This window comes from Kogia breviceps, chromosome 4 (genome assembly GCF_026419965.1).
Source record: "Kogia breviceps isolate mKogBre1 chromosome 4, mKogBre1 haplotype 1, whole genome shotgun sequence".
Classification (NCBI taxonomy): domain Eukaryota; kingdom Metazoa; phylum Chordata; class Mammalia; order Artiodactyla; family Physeteridae; genus Kogia; species Kogia breviceps.
This window is the reverse complement of record NC_081313.1, coordinates 135,207,995-135,234,607: the sequence shown is the minus strand read 5'-3', so window position 1 is coordinate 135,234,607 and position 26,613 is coordinate 135,207,995. Positions and strand designations below refer to the sequence as shown.

General features: G+C 39.5%; 1 protein-coding gene across 6 annotated transcripts in view; it reads right to left on the bottom strand.

Annotated features, from left to right (window-relative positions):
• Positions 1 to 26,613, bottom strand: part of EBF1 (EBF transcription factor 1) — a 399,420-nt gene that overhangs the window by 357,934 nt on the left and 14,873 nt on the right. For all 6 annotated transcript variants that reach the window (XM_067031999.1, XM_067032000.1, XM_059062921.2 and 3 more), the window contains 2 exons: positions 21,823 to 21,896; positions 12,030 to 12,098 (listed from right to left, as the gene is read on the bottom strand). In XM_067031999.1, the coding sequence (XP_066888100.1) occupies positions 12,030 to 12,098; positions 21,823 to 21,896 (143 nt within the window). The remainder of the gene's footprint in view (positions 1 to 12,029; positions 12,099 to 21,822; positions 21,897 to 26,613) is intronic.

Here is a 26,613-nt window from a genome sequence, read left to right as displayed (position 1 = left end):
GAATCGAAACACAGCCGGAGAAACTCCTTGTCAATGATGGCATATCACGATGAGATTTTTTTTTTTAAGTTTCAACCTTAAATAAAATAGTTGGGGAGGAATCCATCTGGATTCTAGAACAAACAGTCATTCCGGCTGATGTGAAACATTGACATTATTTCAACATTAAGAGGAAACAAAAAAGATATCAGACCTTTGAAGAGCTTATTTTTTGTGTTTTGTTTTAATACTGTGCTGCTCTATAAGAACCCATGCTCCGACAGCCTGATAGCCTGAATGACACTCGACTGAAGCTACGTTCCCCGAACGCCTACAGATTTCATGGGCTTGGGGAAAACTAAAATATGTGTAATCTATCTGTCTGCACTATCTGCCTTTAACAGGAAGAAGAGAGGGGCTCAATAAGGACAATCCAGGGCCTCCCAATTAACCTGATTAGTTCAGCACATTGCTCTCATGAATGACACCTTATCTTGAAAATAAGGGAGAACTTCCTTCCTCAAGAATGCACAGGAGCCCCCAAAGCCACAAAGATGCAGCCTATCAAACAGTAAATGGCCTCTACTTCTTCCCCCTCTTCCCAGCTCGCACACAGGTCAGCGAGACCAGCAGACACAGCGCCTGATTGGATTTTGTGTCCTAAGGACAGGAGGCAAGCTCCCATCTGCCCAGGTGGCCTTGGAGAAGGCTGGGAAAAGGGATGCCCTGTGGGCAACTTCAAGCCCCTTCTTTCAGAGTCAACCAGGCACATGATGGGATTGAGGTGGGGGACGGGGGTGGGGGGGTGGTTGGAAGGAGGGGGGAGATTCATTAACCCTTCAATCACCAGAGTAGCACATCAATATCACACCTGCCTGAAAGAAAAAACAGTGAGCTCTTAAGAGGATACTGTGTGTGTGTGTGCATGTTAAATTCACATTATCGTGTGTAACAGACATACTAGTTAACAGAATTTATTCTTAAAAATGTGCTTTGTGCGAATGTCAACAGCAGGGTTTTTCACTTGTCTGCTCTGTGATTTACTTGTTCAGTTAAACAGGCAATGAGAGGATTTGCATGGTAATCGTGTGAAGATTAACATTTTTAACTGTAACAAATTTAATATTTTATCTTACATTTTCTGTTTCTCATCATTCTTTAATGGCAGTGCCTTTTCACTTTTCACTAGTTATAACAAGCCTATCTTTAGGCAGAGAGATGAGACCACCAGATTCAACAACTCCATTTCTAGTTCCATTCTTTCATTTCACAAAAACATACTCTAAGCACCTGCTACACAGCAGTGAGGCAAATGTGCTCAGTACTGGGGATACAGCAGCAACCAATACACGCAAACCACTGCCCGCTGGGGTATACAGCCTACCTCCTAAAGAGTTTATCAGCCTCAGCAATACCAGAGGGAACTCAAATCAGAATTTCATAGCTGGAAAGCATCTTAGAGATCTTTTCATTCCAGCCCTTTTTAAAAAAATAACAGCCACCTTCTACTGAATGTGATTTATGTGCCAGGCATTGTGCTAAGTGCTCTCCATGCATTATCTACTTATTCCTCACCACAACCCTATAAAGTAGAAACTACTACTCCTATCCTAGTCTTACAGATGAAGAAACTGGCACTTAAAGAAGTGAGGCGATCTGATCGTAGCCCGAAGTTAACACTGGCAGAGCTCAGATTTGATCCCAGGCAGTCTGACTCCACAGCCTGTGGTCTTAACCGATGTGTAGACTGCCTCAGAGGAGTGCAATAAAACCACGGAGTTTGCCCAAGTTCAATACCACTGAGTAAGAACTAACAGGCATCTTTGAACCCAGGGATATTTTTCCTCTGCACCGTGATCTCTATCTATCTGAAATAACATTCTCCTATTTTTTTAAAAAAAATCAATATATTCTTTTCTACACTTACTATTCCAATTTTTTTTTTTTCCGACTCTGAGGCACTAAAAGCTCCATGAGGGCAGGAACCATGTGTGTCTTATTCACTGTTATATCCCCAACCCTGAAGACAGTGCATGGCATATAGTAGATGCTAAATAAATATTTGTGGAAAGAAAAAAAATGAGTAACTCCTCCAAGAGGACTTAGTCACCATGATAAACTTCAGTAAGGTAATTTTGCTTATTAGAAAGTACCATGGCAATCATCACATTAAGAATAACAATCCACATGGAATATATTATATTCAGATTGCAAGAGCTGCCTGATTTCAAGCACCTAATATGTGCCAAACTCTGTGCTAGGTATTTTAACCCACAAAATTCTTCAAAATTGAGATGATTTTACCATTTCAAAGATGAAAAAAACTGAACCCCATGAGGCTCAGGTATTGGGAATTAATGGTGGAGGGATTTGATTTTCCGCCAATGGACTCCAAATTCTAGGCCTTTTCCATTATACTCTGCCTTTTCCCAGCTTTCTCTTTGGATTAGTGCCTGTTTTCTCCCCTAGTGAAACACACAATGGTTTACTCATCAAATTAAATGAGGACACAAGAACTCAAATATTGCTCTAGCAATGAGTACAACAATTTCTGTTATATTATTATTATTATTTTTAATCCCAGAAGTTAAGTGCCAGATCTACTAAGAAAACTGTTTAGGTAAAAATGTTTAGATTAATTCATGGAAAGGATGAAATGTGGATACCAAGAAAAATAAATGAGGCTACATGAAATACTGAAAGCAGTATTTTATTTCAGCTGCTCAACTGAGAAGGAAAAAGATCAGGCTGAGAGCTAGAACACCGATTTTCTAATCACTTGCTTTGTCACTAATAAAGTTCCTTCAGCTATGTGCCTCAGTTTACATATGTGTAAAATTGAGTTAATTTGTGCCCTAACATTTGTGTGAAGAGAATTCTCTGAAATACTACACCTTAAAGGTCACCAATAACTTTGCAGGTTCCATTCAGATGTAAGTTACTATTAAATTCACAATGGTCAGGCATTTTGTTTGTTTTGTTTTAAGGTGCTCATAGGCCAGGATTCAGATGCTGGTCTTCAAGAAAACATGCCGGATGGCCAGAAGAGGACATTCCCACTCCTATAGCCACAGAAAGAAGTACTCAATTTTCTGAAAGATATTCTGAGATGTACGCCATACACCTGAGATTAGAATCTGGCTTTAAGAAAAAAAAAAAAAACATGTAGCGAAACACAAGTTTTCAACATTGTAAAAGCTTCAAAGATAACTCTTAACCAACTTTCTTTTCTAAAGAACTTCCTAATAAATAAAAAAGAGACATCTCATTTTTCATCTTTGTTTTTGTCTTTGTAACAAGTGTGTGTCTGTGTGTGTGTGTGTGTCTGTGTACATGTGAGAGGAACCAAACCTGACACAGGTCCACGGTTCTTCAAACAAAATTTTCCTTTTGTGAGGGGACTTCAACCAATAGTGCATCCAAGACTATCAGAAATGATGCCTTAAAATACTACTAACAGATCAGAATACTAATGAATAGAAAGCATATTCAAAATAGGGGGAAGTTATTGTTCTATTGAACAATGATAAATAAATTGTAAGTAGCATGATAGTCTGATCTTTAGATAGAAAAAAAAAAAAAAGCTTTAGTCAAATCATGGTTGCTTTGGGAAGGTGGAGGGCAAACAACCTCTGACCATTAGCCAAGTTGTCCGCCTGCACTCTGCTGCCTTGGTCTCACCTCCAGCCTGTGTAGAAGGCACCGTCCAGTGCAGGCAATGCTTGGAGCACAGCAGGGAGCAAAGTCACACAAAAAAGCAGAAGCTACCATCACGGAACAAGATATCCTGATCTTTCACTTTGATCATTTCCAATTCATTGATTAAAAAAGAAAAGAAAGGGCTTCCCTGGCGGTGCAGTGGTTAAGCATTCGCCTGCCAATGCAGGGGACATGAGTTTGAGCCCTGGTCCGGGAAGATCCCACACGCCACAGAGAAACTAATCCCGTGCACCACAACTACTGAGCCTGGGTTCTAGAGCCCGCGAGCCACAACTACTGAGCCCACACGCCTAGAGCCTGTGCTCTGCAACAAAAGAAGCCACCGCAATGAAAAGCCCACGCACCGCAACAAAGAGTAGCCCCCGCTCTCAGCAATTAGAGAAAACCTGCGTGCAGCAGCGAAGGCCCAATGCAGCCAAAAATTAAATAAATGAGTAAAATTAAAATAAATAAATAAATACAAAGAAAAGAAAAAGTTACTTCAACCTGGAAATGCCATGTCATGAGTGTTCATACCCTACAGAAGGGCTCTTCTGACCTACTCACCCTCTGCCCCACCAGACATAGATAGTATCAATATTTGGTCAATCAAGCAGCAAATGAGCAAAAAAAATAAGTTCTTGAGGGAGTCTTGATATTGATTAAAGGGGCATTTTTTTAAACCACCATAACGTTGACATGAACCTAAATTTGAGAATCTTGCCAAAACACTATACGATACGTATAGTAACCATGTCCAGATTAAAAATGCACACGTGCAATGTGATTATTATTTTCTCTTTTTTCCCTCTCCTGGCATGGAAAGTGTTAAAGAAAACAATGAAAGGACAAGTTAAGTGTACAGGGTAGGATTTACTGGCATTTACTTTTAATCTATGGCCCTTCACTCTGTAGCTTATCGGGCCTCTGTCAGTCCTTTTTCCTCCTTTATATCTCATGAGGAGCCCCCCCATGCTGCTACTGAGAGACAGAGCCCAAGTGTCTATAAGCTTTTTGTCAGGTAAAAAGAGAAGAAAAAGGAAAGGAACAAGAGGAAAAGCAAAGCTAAGAGGCATCTATTAGATGTCACTAGGCTTTTGTATTCATGTCAATGATTCAGGATTAGAGTATTTGAAATAATCTTATTGAGAGGAATCAAAAGGCCCACCGAGTGAGAGGCTGCTCTGTAGCATATGGCAAAGGCACGAACAATATCTTATTAAAGATGTGTTGGCTAACACTATTACTTTATATTATATTACAAAACTATTGTGCCTCAAACAGTTAGCAGGATGGTATAGTTACCAAGTGCCATTTTAGAGGTTATTGTGTGGGATCAAGCTATATAATTTGCCAGCTTGTCTAGTTACATCTTTCCAAGTAGGGTTTGGAGGCAAGTTTGGACCTGGAACCAAGCACTTCACCTTCAAAAATAAAAATCCCCAAAGCACACTGAGGATCACTCTGTTCCCACTGAAAGTGGAATATACATTACATGGATGAAACACCAATGGCATTCTCGTCCCAAGAACCAGTTTCATTAAGTTTGCATCATTTACCATATGTGACCCCCTCTCCCTCCAGGAAAAATATGCAGGGTTTTTTTTTTTGTCTTGATTCCCCTCCTCATGAAACACACACACACACACACACACACACACACACTCAGCTTCACACATTAGCAGGGTTAAGGCAATTAAAATTCTATTACAATAAGTACTGTAACGTTAAAACCTTCATTTACCTCTGGACAAAGGCTTGTAACTGGAGAAAGAGTTTGCGAGGGAGATTTATCTCCATCTACACACACCTTTAAAGGCAGCAAGCAACCAAAGACAAACCTGTACTGTTCACCATATTTCACTGATTGCAATTGGAGTATTTAGGTCACTTTTATATTGTCCAGGATGGTATACAATTACACAGTTTGTAAAGGGAGGGATGAGGTGGTGGGAGGAGACAGAAGGAAAAATTAATGGTCTATTTCAGATAATACTTGATGCGAATTAAAAAGACCAAAATGCCATCTCTTTATACGCATGAGCCTCTAAACAGAGTTTTTAAAATCTGGTCAATTTTTATTAAAGAGTTTGGTCAGGTGCTTGCACTAAGGAAAAACAAGTAAAATTTATCAATGGAGAGTTGCATTTGGGGAGGGATTTCGGTTTTTTTCCCCATTTTAAGCAATTTATTTTAGAAAAGTAAAAGCGTATTTAATATAATGATATATTATCATCACAAACTGTGCAAAGTTGTTAGATGACATACAGAGGAGTTTGTACTGCTTTTCTGTATTTTTCCAGAACTGTTACAAAAACAAAGTTATGATGACATGGGATTTAAAACCCACACCATGGGCTGACACCCAGGCTAGTTACACATATGCACTGCTGATTCTCTGAAGCTCCGTTAAATACACTTCTTGGAAGTTGCTGCCATTATTTCTTTTACAGGAAAACCACTGTTGTTCATTATACGGTGGTGTCTGCAGTAGTATTATACCATGTAAAAGTCCTTTGCATTAAGATATATTGTCAGCATATTTGCAATCCATTTGAATGTATTCTGGTTGTGTATTTGGGAACAGCTGATAGCAAATGGAATATAGACTGCTATTAGCTGATTGTATTCGTTATTTTCTTCTTTTTTTTTGTATTCATTATTTTCTTATCACGGTAGCAAACTGCACACAAGTGTACAGGCTCATCTCCTATTCAGAACGGTATTATCTGATATGTGATAAAATTTAGAATGATAGTCTCTCACATAAGTCTCATCGCTAATAATCACATATGAATTCCCACTGAGAAAACAAATGTTTAAATATGGTACGATTAATAAACAACCATAAATTCATGCTCAGTGTCAGCGCTAGCTTTTCACTTTTGGAAAAACACAAACCTCTCAAACCAACCAAGAGGACTGCAATTATCCTGCCTGCGGCAATTTTAAAGAGTGAATTCCTCCTCCTTTTATTTTAATGGAGCACTCAAAGTTAGGAAATCAGGCAATATAAAAGGCATATCAGAAATCTGATAAATGCATTGATACCTCTGGTTCCTTGAGCCCCAGATAGCTGTTTGTGCACCTTACAGAGTGATTATGTTTAGTGGTTGGTCCTTCTAAAAACTGATGAAGACCAAAATAATGAGTTGAAAGGTCAATGAAATAAAGCCATGAAACTCTGACTAAAAGCCTCATCTGCAACTTTAATAAAAGTATGTTTATGTTCATGTTAGTTGAGGATTTTATTTTTTTACAGAAAATAAAGGAAAAATTTTTAGTGAATTTTTGGATTTAAGTTATATTATAAAGGACAGGGAAATCATTTACTGTCGAGGGAACCTGATGCCTTCACCATTTTAGGATTGTAGATATAGGAATTAGAATATAGCCCACCCTGCTCAATGTTTAAAAAAAAACTCAATTATATTCTAATTCTAAAGTTTTACTATTGTTTTCCTATTATACAAGTGAATATATATGTTACATAAACACATCAGGATGGATTTAATCAAGAAATTAGCTTGGTGATAAGACAACACTGCGCTTTTCTGAAAAGTCCTATTACAGCATTTAAACCTCTTAGATGAAGAATGGATCTTAAATAAAATTGTTTCTCTGAACAACCCTGACGTAAATCAACAGATAAAATGGCCATTACAATATTTTCACTCCTGCCTGAACATTCTATTTCAGACAACAATCATAAAGAAAACACATTTAGTGTCACCTAGGTGAAAGTGATCTAGTTTTGAAAGGTCTTTAGAAAATCCTAGAAAAAAAACAAATATACACTTCTTTTTTTCTTTTTAGGAGACCCTTGGGTAAGTGTGGCCTAAAGAGCTTATTCCAAACAGGCTAAATTCTTCATGTTACAAAATTCATGTATTTTTTTAAAAATGTTGCATGTCAGGGCTTACATCTCAAATGTAGATACAGAGATTCCTATAAATGGAAAAGAAAGACAAATCTGTTAAAGCTGCAATAAGCAAACCCAAAATCTTTAGAGGGATATTAGTTGGCAGGCTTTAAAAATCCATGTTTTTAATATTGGCCATGAGGGACCCAAAACTCTCCAGTTACTCAGGCCACATTATATCCCGAAAGGACTATGTCTAAATTCACACAAGACAGGAGAAGATAATTTGAGGAGGAATTTCATCCTTTATTATTTCTATCTATTAAAAGAAAACAGTCCACTTGTCAATTCTCATGATCCACAGCTCAAAGAAATGAAGAACTGGGCTCTTATTTTCTCCCTTTGCTTAGTGATCCAACTATTTCATCAATCACATTGATCTTAAATTGAAAAAACAAACAAACAATCAAGTTTTGAGCCATCCCCTATCCTGCCCTACTGGAAGTAAGTGACACAAATCTGGCCAGAAACTTTAGGGCTCTATGTGAAAGGAATCCTATTGCATACTTCGGAGAAAGAAATGTTTTTGTAAGACCATCTGTATTCATCCATGTCATTGCTCAAAGGAAAATAAAGAGTTTTGTGAAGCAAATCTAGAATGCACAGTAATCCTAACTAACTAGATAAGGAATAACAGTCTGCACACTTAATATATTCAGTTCAAGCATGTATAAATAAGTTTCCACATAGAAAATGGAAGTTTTTATGAATTCAGAAAAACTGGGTTCCCAATTCATACTACCCTATGTGACTTTTGTCATTATCATCTTTTCTGATTCTTACAAAGTAAACCTAATTAAGAACCTCCCTCATTAGTCTTCCAGAAAAATTAGCCCAGCTTATGCTAATTACTCCTGCAAAATTTAATAAACTCGTTGAAATGGGAATAGCCTAATGAGGTTTTATTTATTGAACTAAGATAACTCCAAGGAAAAAGGTTAGGACATAAGGATATCCAATGTTTTAATAAAACTACAATTTATTCAATTTCTAAACATGAATTTTATTGCACACCTTTTAAATTCAAATATGAGTTGCTATGTGAATATGTTAAATCAATCTCCACCTCAATCCAATAACTGCAAGTCATTTTTTGCTTTTTACTTTAACAATAATTACCACACATAGCCCTTTACCTCAATGATAATGAAATTTGCTGTCATCAGCTCCTGGTCATCAGGTATTAAACATAACACATTTGACTTTTCCCATGTCTACACAGCCCAGATATCTAGATCATTGGGCACAGCCTGTTTTTTTATAATTCTCAATCAAGCCATTTGGCATTAGGCAGAAATACAACCTGGCAGTCAACTCCAGATGCCCACTTTGTACATTTACAGAAATCTTCCTCCAAACTCATTTGAAGTGACTTGACAAATTGTCACAATCGTAAAAAGAGTTGGGGTCATATTTTTCTTACTTTGTCACACGCTAATATAAAAGAAGAAAGTAGAAACACATTTCCTAAATCACAGTATATAACTGCTGATTTTGTTAATTTCACTTTTTTGATAGAGTATGCTGACCTGATGTCCCCAAATCACCGGCAGCAAAAAATACAGCCAAAATTTAACACAGAAATAGCTTACCCTGTACCATTGCCGTATGACCAGAAAGCCTCTTCTATCAATCCTATAAATAGTTTTCCTGAATAACCACTGCTAAAAGTCTTTTGACTGATAAAAATAGCACTGTTCTTCCAAAATCCGAAGGACAAGCAAAGGGAACTAAAAATTATTGGTGCCCAAAAGGTGATTGCGTGTTAAACCTATGCTAAATCCTAACACAAGGACTGCCTGTACCCTCAGCTCTATAATTGCACATTGTATGCATTTTGTAAAAACAGTTACTATTGCTACTGAATGCAGGCCCCATAACCTATTTTTACAAAATATGCAGGGATTCGCATCCATAAATCTGAAAGCAAATCAAACCCTAAGCACGTAACACAGATATTATGCAATCGGTAATATAGAATCAAATTGGAAAGTATGAAATTCAAACACGGTTGTCATCATTTTTTTTTTTCCTTTGCAGCAATTTTATGGAATTGAAAAATCTTTTCTATTTTGCCCTTCCTTGTGTAAGTTCTTTTCCTGTTGTTATTCTCTTCGCTTGTTGTTAAAAATGGAAGTTTCACATATCAGCACAGACAGGACTGGAGCTTCTAAAACCTTTGGCAGACTGAAGGACAAATAAATTCTGAAAACTCAGATGCAAATAAAAATAGCTAAATGGGGTTGTGCATATCAGCTGGCATCACTGCTTGAAAAGACGGTTCATGGGAGACAGTGGCAACAGCCAGCAAATAAACATATGTTGGGACTCACGCAGATACCCTGGGTTTCAGACGTTTTTCAAGTGCTCTTCTTTTAAGAGACCAAGATTGGCTAACACCGTTTTCTACTTTGTCAAACCAAAAAAGAAAAAATGAAAAGGATAAATGTCATGAGTAATATCTCTAAAGCCACCGACAGTATAAAGTGCATACTTATTTTGCCTAAATTGTTTGAACTACCCCAGCCAAGAAAAGGTTTTAAGTACCCTACTGGGACAGATGCAAGGCGGCAACAATAGAAGCCACACTAATGCAATCCAGGTAACACAATCCTGTTTCAAAAACACGGGCCGGGCTAATTACAGCGCTGCTGAGTCAAGTTTCTTATGCCATCGCAACCCACAGAAACAGGTCAAAATCAAATGTTATTCAAACCACAGTCATATCAACCTTCTATATCAGAGTCACGGCTTAAAACCAAACCAAGAACTTAAAAGCTTAACCCATTCAAAAGCAAAAAAAAAGTGTTTTCATTGCGGGTGGCAAAGTAAGGCTCTTGTCATCAACTGAACCAAAAGAAACTGTGTGGCAGAACCGAATGTTGATAGTTTCAAAGTTTGGGGGAATATTTGGGCTGGTCCTTTGATCAGAACACTTTCTTTTTGATAGAAGAGTAAAATCTGCATAAAATAACAAATGGCATTTTGAAGAGAGGTATTTAAGTGAAACAAACAACATAAAGGTTATATTTGTTTTTTATCTTATTCATTTGAAGATTTACCTGCCATTGCAGAAAAAAGAAATTACATAATGGCATGTCTGCTTTTGTAGATAAACATGCTATGCTAATTTTATAGGCAGCACACAACTTCATTACACACTAAACCGACGATGTTTTTAACTTTGAATCAAAGATATTAATCCTCACTTATCAAGCAAAGATATATGTCTTTGGTGAGTATTAGTGAAAGATATTTAGTTAAAATATCTGATTGAAATGTAAGTTTTATAAAGCTACTTGGCAATCAAAATTAGTTTTAAGCCTGAAGAATCACATAAGTCAAAATCAACAACCGATGTTTTGTCACAAATTACAGTAAAGCAAACACTTTTTCAGTCAACTGAAAAATGACAGAGCAAGCCTCCAAAAAGTAAAGAATTGGAAAGACAGATGGGTGGGGGGGGCAGGGGGGGAGGTGTCAAAAATCATTATTACCAAACCCCAAAAGGGACTTTTGTTCAGCTGTTGATTTCCTCAATGAGGGATCAGTCAGTCTTACCTGCAAGACTCTTCCAGCTAACGGAGGGTGCTAGCTCTTGTCCTAGCTGACAACTGACAGTATCTATAAACCTTCCAGGCCATTTAACTCCCAATGAGTAATGCTATGTAACAAATGGTTTATCATACATGTTTCCATACAATGAATTTCAATAATTAAAATGTAAAACGAATATTTGGAATGCAACTTTGCATAATCTGTGCACACACTGACTCAAAATTGCGCCGAACAACTAAAACAGATTTATTGTTCTACAGTGATTTACTTGGTCATGTCAGATTAGTAATATGGATCTGTTTAAAAACACAATAATTAAGACAAGCAGGATAAATTAATCAACTACAAGGCAGCATGAGCTACAATCAAACGGGAAATTACTGTAGAAAATCTTGGTTCACAGATCTCTTTAAAACTGCTTTTATGCATAAATAAAACCTTAAAATGTAGATGGATTGCTTCCAACAGAACTACTGTAGCTAAAAGTGATAATGATTCAAACATTTTTCAAATAAAAGTTAAATATTTATAAGCACCCAACCACATTTCATAAATCACAAACTATTATTATTTTATTTCTGAAGCTTCCTGGCACAGCGCGAGCATTGAGCCACAGAAAGTCAAGAAAGAAGAAAATATGCCTTTAGGAGCGTGAATCAGACACAAAACTGGAGCAATCCAAGAAAACAGGCCTCCAAAGAACATCCCATATGGCTTTCCCAGGAATCGCAATAGCTCGGCGCAGCTGAAGTCATGACCAACAGGCAAATTTCGGCCACATGCTTTCCTAACCCTCACCCATGAGCCACGCAAGGCAGGTGTTTCATTATAATGAGGAAAAAGAACCGAGAGAAAGTAGAGCGGTCCCTACCTGTCAATTATCACTGGATCTGAGGGAGTCTCATTTCGGTTGCCACAGCTTTTCTTGTCACAACAGCGGCTATGGAGAAAAGCAAGAGGATTTAGTACAACCATTACCATGTAAAATCATCATTTAGGCAGATAGAAGGTTCAAATTGCTGGGTTGCAAATGCTAGAATTACCACAAAGCCATACCTGGCAATCAACGGATCCCTGAGACAGAACGTTCTATTTGGGTCACCTATGGGTTAATGGCCAGGCTTAACCTCTCCCTGCACAAAGGAGGGAGGGAGAGGGACTCCCACGGAGCGAGGACTGACAGCCCTAAGATGGGGTCTTCCCATCACTGCCCGCAGGATTGGAAGAGTTCACTGTGAAATGCATTATTATTACATCTACCCAATGAGAATATTCAGGGTTGTGGGTGGCTTAAACACTCTTCCCTCAAGATCACATTAATTGTGTGGAACGCGTCAATAATGAGGTATGAGTGATTTCTCCCCCTCCAGTCATCTTGTATTAAATGGATTCCTTTTTCTTCTCCTTCCTCTTTTATGGGAGACGTTTCCTTCAACCACAACCTTTCCCAAATCCTAAAACTATAACTGTTTGCTTTTGAACCATGTTCAGAATGTAAGAATAAAAGTACAGCACAATAATTAAGACAAAGAGGCAAGATGAAAGAAAATAGAGATCCACACATCCTCTGGCTTTTGTGCCCTGCTCTGGTCACTGTGCAAGTTTCCTGGAAGTATTTAGGACAGTTGCTCCAAAGCCTGGCAAAAGCCTGACAATGGACGCTCTTTATTAGGTCAGAGAAAAGGCAGACGTGGGCAAGAAAAGCATCTACTATCAAAATCCCACCCCACGTGTGACCTTAAAGTTGACAGTTTTTTCTTAAACTGAGATGCTTCTACAAAGTGAAAAATTAGGGTTTTTGAAAACTACCCATGGTCAATGGAAAACTATCCATCTGAGACTTGTCTGCAAATAAGAAATGTGTCCACTGGCCAGTCTATACCCAAGGGTACATTATAAAAGCACGTATCTGATCAGTCAAGGAGGTGAGGGAGTTTTCCAAGCATTATACATTGCCTTGCACCACAAATAAAATATGCACTTTTCTCCCTCTCACTTACACAAGCACGCATGCACACACACAAACATACACACAGACTCATTCGACTTAGTGAATCATAGAGCCTAAATTTAGAGAGCTACTAGAGAGAAACAAACACTGAACTTCATTTTCAGGACCCAGAAATATACGCCTGCACAGGGAGTCTTTCAGCAAAGTTAGCAAGTCTCTCTTCTGGCTGTAACTATATCTCTGAAAAGAGAATCAGCTTCCATATTTGGTGCTCATTCTATTTGCTTCTCGTATCTTCAGAAAACAACAGCAAGAATTGTATCTCCTTTGTCAAAGCCCCAGCTAAAAACCATGCCACTCCCTTAAGAGCCTTTCCTTCTCTGATTCAGAGGAAACTATTTCCTCCAGGCCTGAGTTCTGCTATACTAGTACTTTGGGGATAGAAAGCCCAAAGGATCCCAATCCCTAAGATGAAGAAACCAGGGAATGAGAAGTACAGTCTTTGAAATGCATACAAATAATAATAATGATAATAATAATTCACAAACTAAACTCCATCCTCCCTGAACTCTACTCCCCTGCACCTACATCTCAAGGGCTTTGCCGGAAGAGCACAGTGGTTAAGCACACCGACTCTGGAATCCGAGCGGCCTGTGGCAGCTGGAGCAAGGTATTCCACCTCCTGGAGTCTTAGTTTCCTCACGTGTAACATGCGGCAATTGTGGTACCCACCTCTAAGTGTGAGGGCTCAGGTCTCCAAAAGCAGCCCATGGACAGAGCCCAGGTCTTTACCCAGGGATAAAAGCAATGCATGGGAAGGCCTATCTCTCCTTTCTATTTTCCATTTGTTCCTTTCTTTTTCAAAACAGTGACTGGGCAAATCTCCATTGGTCAAACCCTCACCATTGTCCTGCTTGGACTGAATGCCTTCCAGGGACTCTTCCAACTCACCTGATGATAATTTCAGACTAGAATCTACATCTCAAGACAATCTGATTCTCTCCCTCCTCACGGCCATCACCCTCATCCAAGTCACTTTCACTTCTCGCTTTAACTCCCGCAGTGGCCTCCCACCTGGTCTCTCTGTCTCTACTCTTCACGCCCCATGACAGAGTGATCTTTTCAAAATGTCAATTGGACTGTGTCACTTCGCCGCCCAAGACCTTTTAATGGCTTCCCACCACACTGAGAATACATTTATGGCCAGACCACCTCCCAGTCTTCTGTCACTCTCCTCCAACTTGCCAAGCTGCAGCCTCACTGGCCAATTTCAATCTCTCTAATGGGCCACGTTCAGTCTGACCTCAGGCCCAGGTCCGGGCAAGCCTCCAGGCCTGGACTGCTCCTCATCCAAGCCCTGACTAGTTAGCCAGCCTCTACCCCCTCTTTGGGCCTCAGCCTCTAGGCTCCTTCCTTCCTCAGAGAAGCTGGCCCTGACACTTGATAGGTTCCTCTGGTTTTTCCTTTCAGGGCATGAAACACAAAGCAAATTATATACTTACATATATATTTGCATATTTTTTTGTCACTGTCTCCTCCCACTCCCTCCCCTACTAAATCATATGCTTCATAAAGGAACACACTGTCAATTTTATTTACCTAAGGAGTAGCATAAGGCCTGGGACAGAATAGAGAAGCTCAAATATTGGTTGGTGGATTGGATGACTTCATGAATGAATGTAATGTACTGGGGAAAATACAATCCAAGAAAATAAGAAGGTAGCAGATAGAGGAAGCCAAGCTGACCCTCTGAGCAGACACTGCTGAGGAAAGGAACGTTCACCTCCACCCCACCCCATACACCAGACCACCTCCCCAAGCAAGGGCCACACTAGGCCTGAGATTTGCCCTGTGCCTTAAGCACTTTCTTCATCCCCTTAAAATAAAAATGCCCTGGAGTGCAGCCAGCTGAATTGAAGCACAGCCTGAGAACCACCCTTCTCTGCTGTGCCCCAAGGGACCCAGGGAAAAAAGCCGATGCGAAGAACAGAAGTGTAGAAGGACTAATAGAATAGGAATAAAATAGGGATAATGAAGAAAGGAAAACAGACTAAAGGGCTGGAGGTCATTTATCATTTATAAAACCTTATACAAAGTATGAAAAATAGCCCAACAGGTTTCCTGCCTCTCAAGTCACGTCACTGCATCACGCAGTCATCATCCCCAAAACGGGATTCTTGGGCTCTGCTCTGCGTCTGGGGTGGCAACAAAACAGTGTCTACAGTTTAAGCCCACTTTAAAAAATATATTCATAGGGCTTCCCTGGTGGCGCAGTGGTTAAGAGTCCGCCTGCCGGTGCAGGGGACACGGGTTCGTGCCCCAGTCCGGGAAGATCCCATGTGCCGCGGAGCGGCTGGGCCTGTGAGCCATGGCCGCTGAGCCTGCGCGTCCGGAGCCTGTGCTCCGCAAAGGGAGAGGCCACAACAGTGAGAGGCCCGCGTACCGCAAGAAAAAAAAAATAAAAATAAATAAATAAAATATATTCACATACACATATATGTGTGTGTACATATATACATGTAAATATGTAACTGTGTGCAGCATTAAAAAGAACGAAGGTGGGTTTGTACACACCATCACAGAAAGAAGTCTACATCATATTATGACCTGAGAAAGCCAAGCTGCAGAATAGTATGTACGGTATGGTCCTACTTCTAGGAAAAAAAAAGGAAACACTGACAGAGGTGGAGGGAGTGAGGGGAAGAGACAAATAGTCTCACAAGCCAGTTCACACCCTCACTTCACTCAAATTTCTGCACAAAGTGACAGCCTGCAAAAGCCCTTCCCTGACTACCCCCAGAGCTCTCTAGCCCCTCGTCCTGCTTCACTTTTCTTCCTAGCACTCATCACATTATATTTTATATTTGTCTTCTTAGTTATTGTCTATCTTTGAGTACAAGGGTCTTAGACTCTTCTGTTCATCCCTGAGTCCCCAGCAACTAGAACAGAGTGCAGCACACAGTAGGCCCTCTGGAAGTAGTTTTTGAATGAATGAATAGAAACTTCAAAGAAATAGCCTATAAGGAGTGGAATAAGTGGGGAAGTATAGAGGATATATATTTTATTTCTGTACTCCTGAAGTCTTCTGCTTTGTATTGCAATATTATTTTCCTATTAAAAGACTAAAAATCAACTGCAAATTGGGGAAGGAAGGTCTTCCTTTAGGCTGAGCTGGCATCTAACCCCCTGAAGCTCCCTAGTTCTAACCCAGAGCCAAGCAGGGCAAGGACCTGTCTTCCTTCCCTGTGATGGTCTTTCTTCCTTCTCTTTCCTCCCTGCTCCAAGCTGAACTGCTCCCTATGTCCCTCTACTGAACTCAGAAGGACTGAGAAAGGTGGGTACCAACCACCACCATACACAGGGCAGGCATTAAGCAAGAAGGACAGAATGAAGGGAGAACAGATTCACTTGTGTTTAAGGCAGGAGAGGTCTCAGGCTGAAACAATACAGTACATGGAACAACAGATGCAAAAGCACTTCAAGGGAAAAGTTACCAGGTTAACAGAAGAAATCACAGTGCTAATCACGTCCTCATTACTGTGTGACTGATGGATCTTCATCCCTTCAAATGCTGTTCTTTAGACTCCTACTGTGTTTGTCAGGCACTGCACCAGGCACAGACCTGGCATTTGCTTCCTAAAGCAGGAATCTGTCAGGGGGCTTGGAGTTTCCTCATTTGCTTTGTCACAGAGCAGGATTCCCACTATTTCACATCCCTTCGCAACCTGCAATCCAAGTGGCAGGAGAGCAATGTGGCCCATCACTGGAGTGGGGACCCAGCACCTGGGTCTCCCCACAGTGCTACATACACTGTGGACTCAAAAGAGCAGCCCTTTCCCCAGCAAGATTGTACATCCCTCGGACAAGCTAGTCCAGGGAAAAGTAAGCTTGTGAGTTTCTTCCTTCGCAGCATGACACAGGTGGCATATCTCTAATGCACTGACACATGGCTTCATAATTCACGGCAAGAAACATATACTTGTTTCCTGGTCATGAGGCCTGCAGATCTGCATCTTAGGGACATGGAACTTCTTCCCATAAGTAGAGGTTCTCTCAAGTGGAGGAAAGCATCAGCTCCATCTCCAAGCTTTACAACAGAAAGCAAGATTATCTTACCCATTTAGCCAAAGTGGCTAGAGAATGAGATATGTGAGTTATCTGAATTATCTGAATAGTCTGATTAATAGTAATAAGCTCATTCTTTCCCTCAGTTAACCAACTTAAGTTTTTCCATTCTTTAAAAAAAGGCACACTCCTTCTTTTCTCTTGAGTTGGTTTCTTCACTGTCCACCTGTCCCCTTGCCAGAGTTGCCTTCACTCCTTGCCACCTGGACCCCATAAAAGCTGGCTTCTGGGCCTCAGCACCAACTTGAATGTCCTCTCTTGAAGTTCACCAGTGACTTTCTGGTGCTTTTCTCAGTATTCAAGTTTATCTGGATCTCCCTCCACTTATTACATGGACGGCTCCCTGCCTTTGAAATACCCTCCTTTTATTTCTATGCTCTGTATGCTCAAGGTTCTTTTTCCTAATTCTCGAACACACTAAATGAGATTGTTTCCCAAGAACGTATCCATGGCCTCTTCTCTTTCTATTCACCCATCCTTGTCAATACCATGTAAGCCCATAGTTTTACTTTGCACCTTTGAGAAAAGACTCCAGAAGTTGGTTATCCTTCGCCCTGGCTCTCTGCCCAGCTTCAGGCCAAAGGCCCACCATCTGCAGACCTCTCCCCAGAGAAATCCTGCCTGGACTGCCAACAAATGGACCAAAACGCTCCTTCATGCACCCTCTAAAATCCGGGTCCTGTCTCACCTTCCTCCCAATCCCTGCAGCTAAAACCCACCTGCAAGTATGTCCTCCTTTCTCTGAGCAGCTGTGGTCCTTGGCCTCACCTCTTATCCCTGTCTACCCTTTCTACAGTGCTGTCTAGTAATCTGTTTTATGGGTCTCATTCTCCCAGGCTAACCTGTCAGCTCTCCTACTATAGGGGCCAGTCCTCTTTGGCTCTTCATTCCACTGTGCTTTGCACATAGTACATGCTAAAAGAATGAAAGCAAATGTCCTTAACAGCACACCTAGAATGAAGAAAGCATGTTAACATTTTAGTAGATACTTCCCTTCCTTTCAATATTCTCTTACCATCTTTCCCTTTGAGCAGCTCTGTGCCAGGTACTTAACCAGGCACTGCAGATGTTGCTACTACTGCTCCCACTACTTCCATCCACTGCTTCTGTTCATATCAATACTGATACTACTGCTGCTACTATTAATAATGACAATAGACATTCGGCACTTACTATGTGTCAGGTACCACAATAAGCATTTATCGGGATTACAGTATCTAATCTTAACAACCACCCTATGAGAGAAGTAATAGTTTCTCCCCATTTCACACATGGGCAACTAAAACAGAGGAAAACTGGGTAACTTCTTTGTCTTCAAGGAGCTCTTAGTCCAACAAAGAAAGACAGGCCTTGGACACACAATTACAATGTGCTGCATGCTATGAAGGAAAAGTGCAGGATATTACAGGAATGCATAATAAGGGGACCTTGCTCAGGCCAACGACCAGGGATGCTAAAGTGGGAATCTGAAGGAAAAAATGAGAATAAACCAGCCAAAGAGGAGGAAGAACAAGCCATATCAAAGGGACCAGGCTAACCCTGGGAGCTCATGGTCCACAACAGGTTAGGCACTGACAGTGGGAAAATAATGCCTTCCTAAATACAGCACCCATCCCCTGCAATTGTCCTGTTCACTGGAAAGGGAGAAAATCTGCTTTGGCCTGCCTGAGGGGCTGGGAACGGGACTCACCTACCAAGCAGAGTTCCTATTTTCCATTCACTTTTTAAACACAGGATGTGGAGATGCATTTATAATCAAATGCTTTGTGGAATGAATCCTGCTTTTAAAAATCTTTCATGGTGCCATACTTTTTAAGAGTTTAATCACCAAGTATTAGCAAAATGTCATAATGATGATTGGTATAATAAATTCCAGTTTACCAAAAATACAGAACTTCTCCCAGAATTCCATGGAAAGAGTTTTATGCCATCAAGTCAAAGGGGTTTTGTCTCAAAGAGAGACAGTAATAACAATCCCATGGCAGTAAGTCCTTTAGACAGCTCATGCAGTAGGGTTACCCTCTCAACAGAACAAAACTGATTTTTTAAAATTTGTAACCACCGAATACACAATTCCCTGGTGTTTATTATTTTCTTTTTCTTTTTTCTTTGATGACAATAAAACAGAATCATCCCAAGCCCTTTCCTGTCTATCTAAATTCTCTGTGTCTCCTTCATCCGTAGCTCCAACATACTATAAATATACCTCATTTGTGACATAAATGCAAAGTTTTATTGTGCCTTTAGCCTTGATAGAAGGCACTGCAGAAAGTTGTTTAGAAATTAAATATCTAAAACAACCTATTTTAAAATCCAGGGCCCTCACTATTTCATGTCTGCAGTGAAGAAATTTCATCTTGGGGAGAGCAGGCTGTCTTTCACACCATATGGTTAATGGTGGTGCATAGCAATTAGCCAGGCTGATTAATGGTGAACAGACTCTAATTTTATGCTTATAATTGAGCCTGCATTTGCACCCCTGGTGCAAATTCAGCACATCCCAACTTCCACTTACAATCGGCAAGAAATCAAGAGAAATAGGATGGTGTGGAAAGTGAGTATTTTTTTTCCTAAAGCCCCCTAAAGAGCATCAGATTTAAAAGACTGTTAGCCACACAATAGATGACAGGCTTGTGTAATAGGGTCATGGAGGCCTGGTAAACAAACAATACCCCTTACACATTACACATCTATAGGCAGCCAGGAAAACCATCATCTGTAACATTAGCAGGATGACATTTTGAATATGGCTCTTCCCTCTTTGCCATGCAGTACAAACATCATTTGCCCTCAGTGGCTTGAGAATTTTATTTTTTGCTATTTTTATGTTTCTAAAAAATAGAAAGAACATCAGCAGTAAAGCACATCAACCAGCATCATAAAATACTTTTGACCAATGAATTTTAAGAACAAGAAAAATATAAATTGCATTAACAGAGTGTAGGCTTGTGTGTGAAAGGCAAAATATATATTAAGTATTTTAAGAATAATTTCTAGCATAGTCCAAACAAGTACAGATATGAGATGCAAATCTATGATTTATAGATAGTAGTTGGCCTATTGGTTGAGATCCATCTTCCTGTCTCCTGTTTGCTGGAATCACATGGAACAGAATACGGAAAATTCATCCTAACAACATGCTAATTGTGGGAAGATAAAATAGGGATATGGCTGGAAAAATAGTAATACAAAGGAGGTCATTTTTTTAATGCTTTTCAAAATGATTTTACTCATTTTATTCTGAAGAGTGCAGCTCAGCTTTAGCTGTGCAATTGTTGTATACAGTATAACACTAACTTTGCCTAATAATATCTTCTAAGAAATCCATGACCATATTTTTGGATTTTGTTGCTGCTTTAAAGTTAGAGAAAAGCAACCTGTTTTCGGAACAATTAACAAGTTTTACAAATCACTAAAGTGAAAACTTGTGAAACTCCTGTATATTTCAGAGTAATATATTAGCAGTATGTTTTTTAAAAAGGAGAAAAAGAAATTTTTACATACATACATATTATAGATATAGAAGAAGTTACTACTTGGGACTTCACTAAGGAAACACATTAATCTCTCTTCTATTTTATTTCCACCTGTAGAGTTTTCAGATTGCTTTCCCCACAAGTCTGTGGGCAGCAAATAAACCCACCCATGCCGAAGCAGCAGCTGAAAGTCCTAAATGGTTTGGTCAGTAACAGTCAGGAGCCAAGCATGCTTTGTGCCAGGAGAGCCTGCGTGGCTAACAAAGCAATTAGTAGCCGTTCCCTGATGCAGAGTGTCATCGTCATGCTTTATCCAATTACGCAGAATATATCAGAAGCAAAGTGCCAGTGTTATTTTACGAAGAATTAGAATCCTAAACTGCAAGTTAAAAGGCTGTTCTCTGGTTTAGTCTCTCCCATGTGGAGGGTTGGCTGAGGCCATGGAAGTGAATGTGGTTTGCTTGCCTGGTTTCAAACGTAGCTTCAGACAAAAATAAAGATACTCATTTGTGGACAACATGAATGTTTATACCTTTCAGTGACTCATCTTTGCCATCCTTCCAAAAGCTTGCTACATTTAAGAAATGTTAGCTACATTGTCATAGTTATATATAAAGGTAACTAAGATTAAGAGATCAGATGTAGGGTTGGTGTGGGGAGGACTGATGCCTATGTACCGATGGTCACATTTTTAAGTGGAAGAATTAAAAAGGGGAACTATAACTTTCAAGCCTTATCCAAACAGAGGTTTCTGCTGACATCAATAGAACTCTTATTTTACTAGCAATGCAGTTGAGCACATATCTTAACACTGAAAGAGTTACATTGTATTTTACTCGATAGAAAGGAAAAAGGGGAGGGCACTGCTTTGTGCCCATTAACAATGTGATATCAAAATGGAAACGTATGTCTTTTAGGATGAAATCTAATAAATAATTGAGAACCACTGTGATGCCTGACACTTTACTACCAAATACTCACATCTAAAAGTTTTTAGACTGTCTAACAGAAGATAAACATATACCAAAAAATAGGCCTGAATTCACCTAGATTTGAGATACAAATTCATCTTCTCTTTGCTAATTAAAGGGAAAGAACAAGGTATTTCTTACCTGCACATGATTTCGTGTGTGAGCAAGACTCGGCACATTTCTGGGTTCTTGTCTTGGCCTTCATACACTATGGCCTGTAAACAAATGTAAACAAAGGCACGATTTGAGCTAAGAATGGAACCAAGTAGCAGAGGACAAACTACCACAGTCAAGTTCTTGACCATTCACCACTGCCGCAAGGCCAATTAGCTTTCAGAGCCAAAGCCCTCACTGGGCTGATTGTTTTAAGACAGTTGTTAAGGATCAACCCAAATTGAGTGGAAGGGGATATGTTCCTCTTTGTCCCATCAACCACCTTACTATAACGCACATCTTTGGATCTTTGTATGAGATGGGCTTCTGTTGTCAAGACAACCACAATTCTCTCTTCAATTCAGAATAAAAATAAATCTAATCAATGGGGAAGGAAAAACCCAGAAGTCTTAGCAGATTGAGATGCTAGTGATTTAAAATATAGAAAAGCACGTGGATTTTATTTTTAAATGATTTGTATTTGTCGCCTCATTTTGCTACTTCCAACTCCAACATGTAATATTCTAGAGGTAAGTAGTAGAAAACAAGTGAGGGTATGGTTAATGAGTCTACTCACTGTCTTGAGATGATTCATCAATCAGGGGAAATCCTTCCTGCCTACAGGTTGAAAACATGTGCTCTCTGCGGTGTATAACCACCCAAACAGTAATACTCTCCCGCATATGCTGGGGGACGGGCAGGGTTGGGGTGGGGGGAGTTAAGCCATAGTTATCTCCCTCAACTAAGAAGAATTACATCTAACTCTCAAAACTTGGAGTCCCAAACCACCTCACCAGCCAAGATATTTCTGTCTGTTTTTAGTAATATGTGTACAAACATTTTCCTTAAGGTCACCAGGAAGTTTCCTTGAGACCTCTGCTTACTGGCAGATCTACATGTTAACACCTGGGCCAAAGAAAAGCTCACAGCTATGGGTAGAACACTGCTCTCCATGGGGATACATTTTAACTAACTTAACAACGTAGCACTGCACAGTGCTAATATAACACAGCTTCAAATTGTTAACAAAATTACTTTCACACATTGAGATAATTCTCAATTTCTTGGTGATGAAACTACTTAAATTAACCAGAGACTATCCTTTTTTTAGGATACACAGAAACTGCAGTAACTAACTTATAGTTGGCTGGAATGTGCTTGTTTATGAACCTGAGACTTTTAGAACTGTAAATGATGGAGGACAGCTTATGACACTATGTGTGCAGACCTTCAGAGTAAGCTCTGACTTTGTTACCTAACTCCATTACAAAATAAAAATTGCAACAAATTAAAAAAATGACAAAAAGTACCTGCATAAGGAGAAAACATTTCTCTACCATTGGCCCATCAAAAGCATTTTATGGTTAACCTGTTATAACCCTATATTTTTTAATGTTTTATTTTGCCATAATTTTAGATGTACAGAAAAGTTGTAAGGATATATAAAGAATTCCAAGACACTCTTTACCCAGATGCCTCAAGTGTTTACATTTTAGTAAATTTGCTTTATTCTTCTTTCTCTATTTTCTTTTCCTGAACCATTTATTAGTTAGCTGCAGAGATGCCCTAAATATTTCAGTATGTATTTCCTTAAAACAAGGAATTATCTTACATAACCATAGCACAATTATCCGAATCACAAAATTAACATTGACACAATAATCTAATCTAAACATCTGAGATTCACCAAATACCCAATAATGTCCTTTATAGCAAACAACAACAACAAAACCAATACCAATCACTGCATTCAGTTGTCATATCTCCTTCAATAAGGAATATTCCTGAGTCTTTGTATTTCATGACATTGACATTTTTGAAGAATATAGGCCAGTTATTTTGTAGAACATCCTCAATTTGGGTTTGTCTAATGTTTCCTCAGACTTAGACTAAAGTTATGTAGTTCAGGGCCAGAACACCACAGACGTGACCCTGAGTTCTTCTCCCTGTATCACATCACACTGTCAACTAGTTCCACTAATGCCAGTAAACTCTGACTATTTGGTTAAGGGGGTGCCTGCCACCCATCAGAGAGCACAGCCAGATGTGTGTACTGTAAAGTTACTACTTCACTTTAAGTAATTCATAACTATCTTCTGGGGAAATCATCTAGATTATGTTAACATCATATTATGACTTAAATGTTCACCCATTAGTTTTAGCATGCACTGATGATGCATTCCTGCAATCTTAAAAGACCTTTTAAATACCCAGGTAGTTGCTTTACACGAGAAAATGCATTAAGTAAATTGAAAATGTTTTAAAAATCAAAACTTTTATCTGCCTGCTTTATTTATGACAATCACTGCCTTAAAAAATCAAAGAAACACTGTAAATAACTGATGAGATCTCATACATGGTGCTAAAATTTCTATTATACATTTCTGAGAAATCCCATTATCACTACATGTTTTGTGTATTCTCTTAATACCACTGAAAACCTCTGTTTCAACTTTAGTTTTCTGTCATGCTAAACTAATACAAATAACTTGGTGAATAAAATTCACAGGTATTAATGGGGTTTTCCTTCCTGTTTAAAAAAAAATGGTTTGGGGAGGAGAAAGGAGTATCAATTACATCAGACCTTCTCATTTTGACTCTTTCTAGATAATACCAATATTATTTTTTACTGAGGCTGCTGGTTCCACTGAAATCAGTGGGCCCATGATGATACTCAATTAAAAATATGCTGCAGTGAAAATATGTTGACGTCCCCCCAAACAGTAGATGACCCATGGTCTCCCAGGTATCCCATGTTTTTGTCTTTGGTGACTGAACATCATTTGTTGAAGGCCCAGGGCCTCCGTAATACATCTCTATGAAATGTCAACCTGCCACTTCGCTTCTGGCAGCAGGGTCAAAACGGAGAATCTTCTCTACATCAAGCATAGAAAAGTGAAAGCATGAGTTTGGATTTGCTCAGAAATAGTTAAACTCTGGGGACGGAAGGAAGCATGAAGTTTCTTCTGTCCCTTTCCTTGGGGACTCAGCAGAACAATACTTTACAGCACATAAACACAGATAAAGGAGTGCTTGCTGCTTCTGTGACTTCTGAAATAAAAACAAGGGAAACAGAGTCTTCTCCCTCTCCTAAGGAGTAGAACTAAAATCCTGGAAATAGAGTAATCTAGAACTTCAGTGTAATAGAGTTAGCTACACAGTGAAACTCTGTCAAAGGCAGCTCCACCTCCAACCTCACCTAAGCAGTTTTTGTTACTGAAAAAGCTTGTTAAAACACACACACACACACACACACACACACCACACGCACCACAAGTATGGTCCAAGAAATTGACATTCTGATGAGATCCAAATTAGGAAAACAGGATAAATCTATTTTGATGAACGTCTCCGATGTAGAGTGTCAACAATAAAACAGATTTTTTTAAAATGCCTACAGGGCTTCCCTGGTGGCGCAGTGGTTGAGAATCCGCCTGCCGATGCACGGGACACGGGTTTGTGCCCCGGTCCGGGAAGATCCCACATGCCGCGGAGCCGCTGGGCCCGTGAGCCATGGCCGCTGAGCCTGCGCGTCTGGAGCCTGTGCTCCGCAACGGGAGAGGCCACAACAGTGAGAGGCCCGCGTACCGCAAAAAATAAATAAATAAATAAAAAATAAAAATGCCTACAAGTTCTCCCTCCAGCTTTTACACATAGCAAATCTCTACCACGTACATTTAGTACACACGTCAAGACTGGCTCACAGTTCAGCAAACCCAGACTTAGAGCCTGAAAGGAAAGGGGTTCTCTAACACCAGCTTAGGGAGAAGTTTCTGCTTCTTTCCCCAATTTAAATATGTGCCTCTGTGGGGTGTGAGTGAAGCTCATTGAGGCCAGATCAGTTGGGAGATCACAGAAGCATATAAACAGCACGGACTACTTTAAGTGAAACCATTTTAATAGACAGCTGGTTTAGGATCTAGACAATGGAACACCAAGAAGAAGCCTTATCTTCAACCTCCATAGTAAGTCAGGCGTCTGCTCACTGGGAGGAAGGTAGTCTGCTGTGAGAGTGACAAAAACAACAGTGGTTTAAAGAAGTCAGTGTGTTCATCAGGAGTAAGGATGGGAGGCCTGTTACAGAGATGGTCAGGAGGGGGAGAGAAAGCATATCAAATATATTATTTAAATAAATGAATTGATGGTGAAGCAAGTTGAGGTTTTACCCTAAGAAATAACAAAATACAATATCAAATAGAAAACGATGTTTACATTAATCCTGCCAATGCAAATAAATCCCTTAAGGTGGCAGGAATGCTTGTACAGGATAAAAATAAAAGAATAAACAGCACGAACTTTATCTTAACTTTAAAAACCTAGTGAAATTGATAAACAAGTTGTCAAAACTTGACATATTTGGAGCAGATTTATTCTTCTGATATACTAGCCTCCCTTTTCTTAATGTTCTCCTCTAATGAGCATAATGAAATATCACAGTTATTTTTAATACTCTGTTGACTTTCTGATTGAGGGTTTTTTCAAGAATAATTTTTTATAACAAAAATGAAGGAAAAAATAGGAATTGTTAAACTTTCACATCCTTACACAACAACAGTGCCAGAAGGTTTGCTGTGAGAGGATGAAATGCCATCAGTTTCAAATGCCCAATTACACATTAACCTATACCATCTTTGAAAAGAAATCAATCAATAGAAAAAATCTGCCTCTGTTGCCACTGTTTTAGAAGGCATCTTGTGAATTGTGGTTCATCTCCACTTTTCTAAAATATCACTGGGTCTTAAAAGTTAATTGAAACTTACTATGGATAAAGACCACACA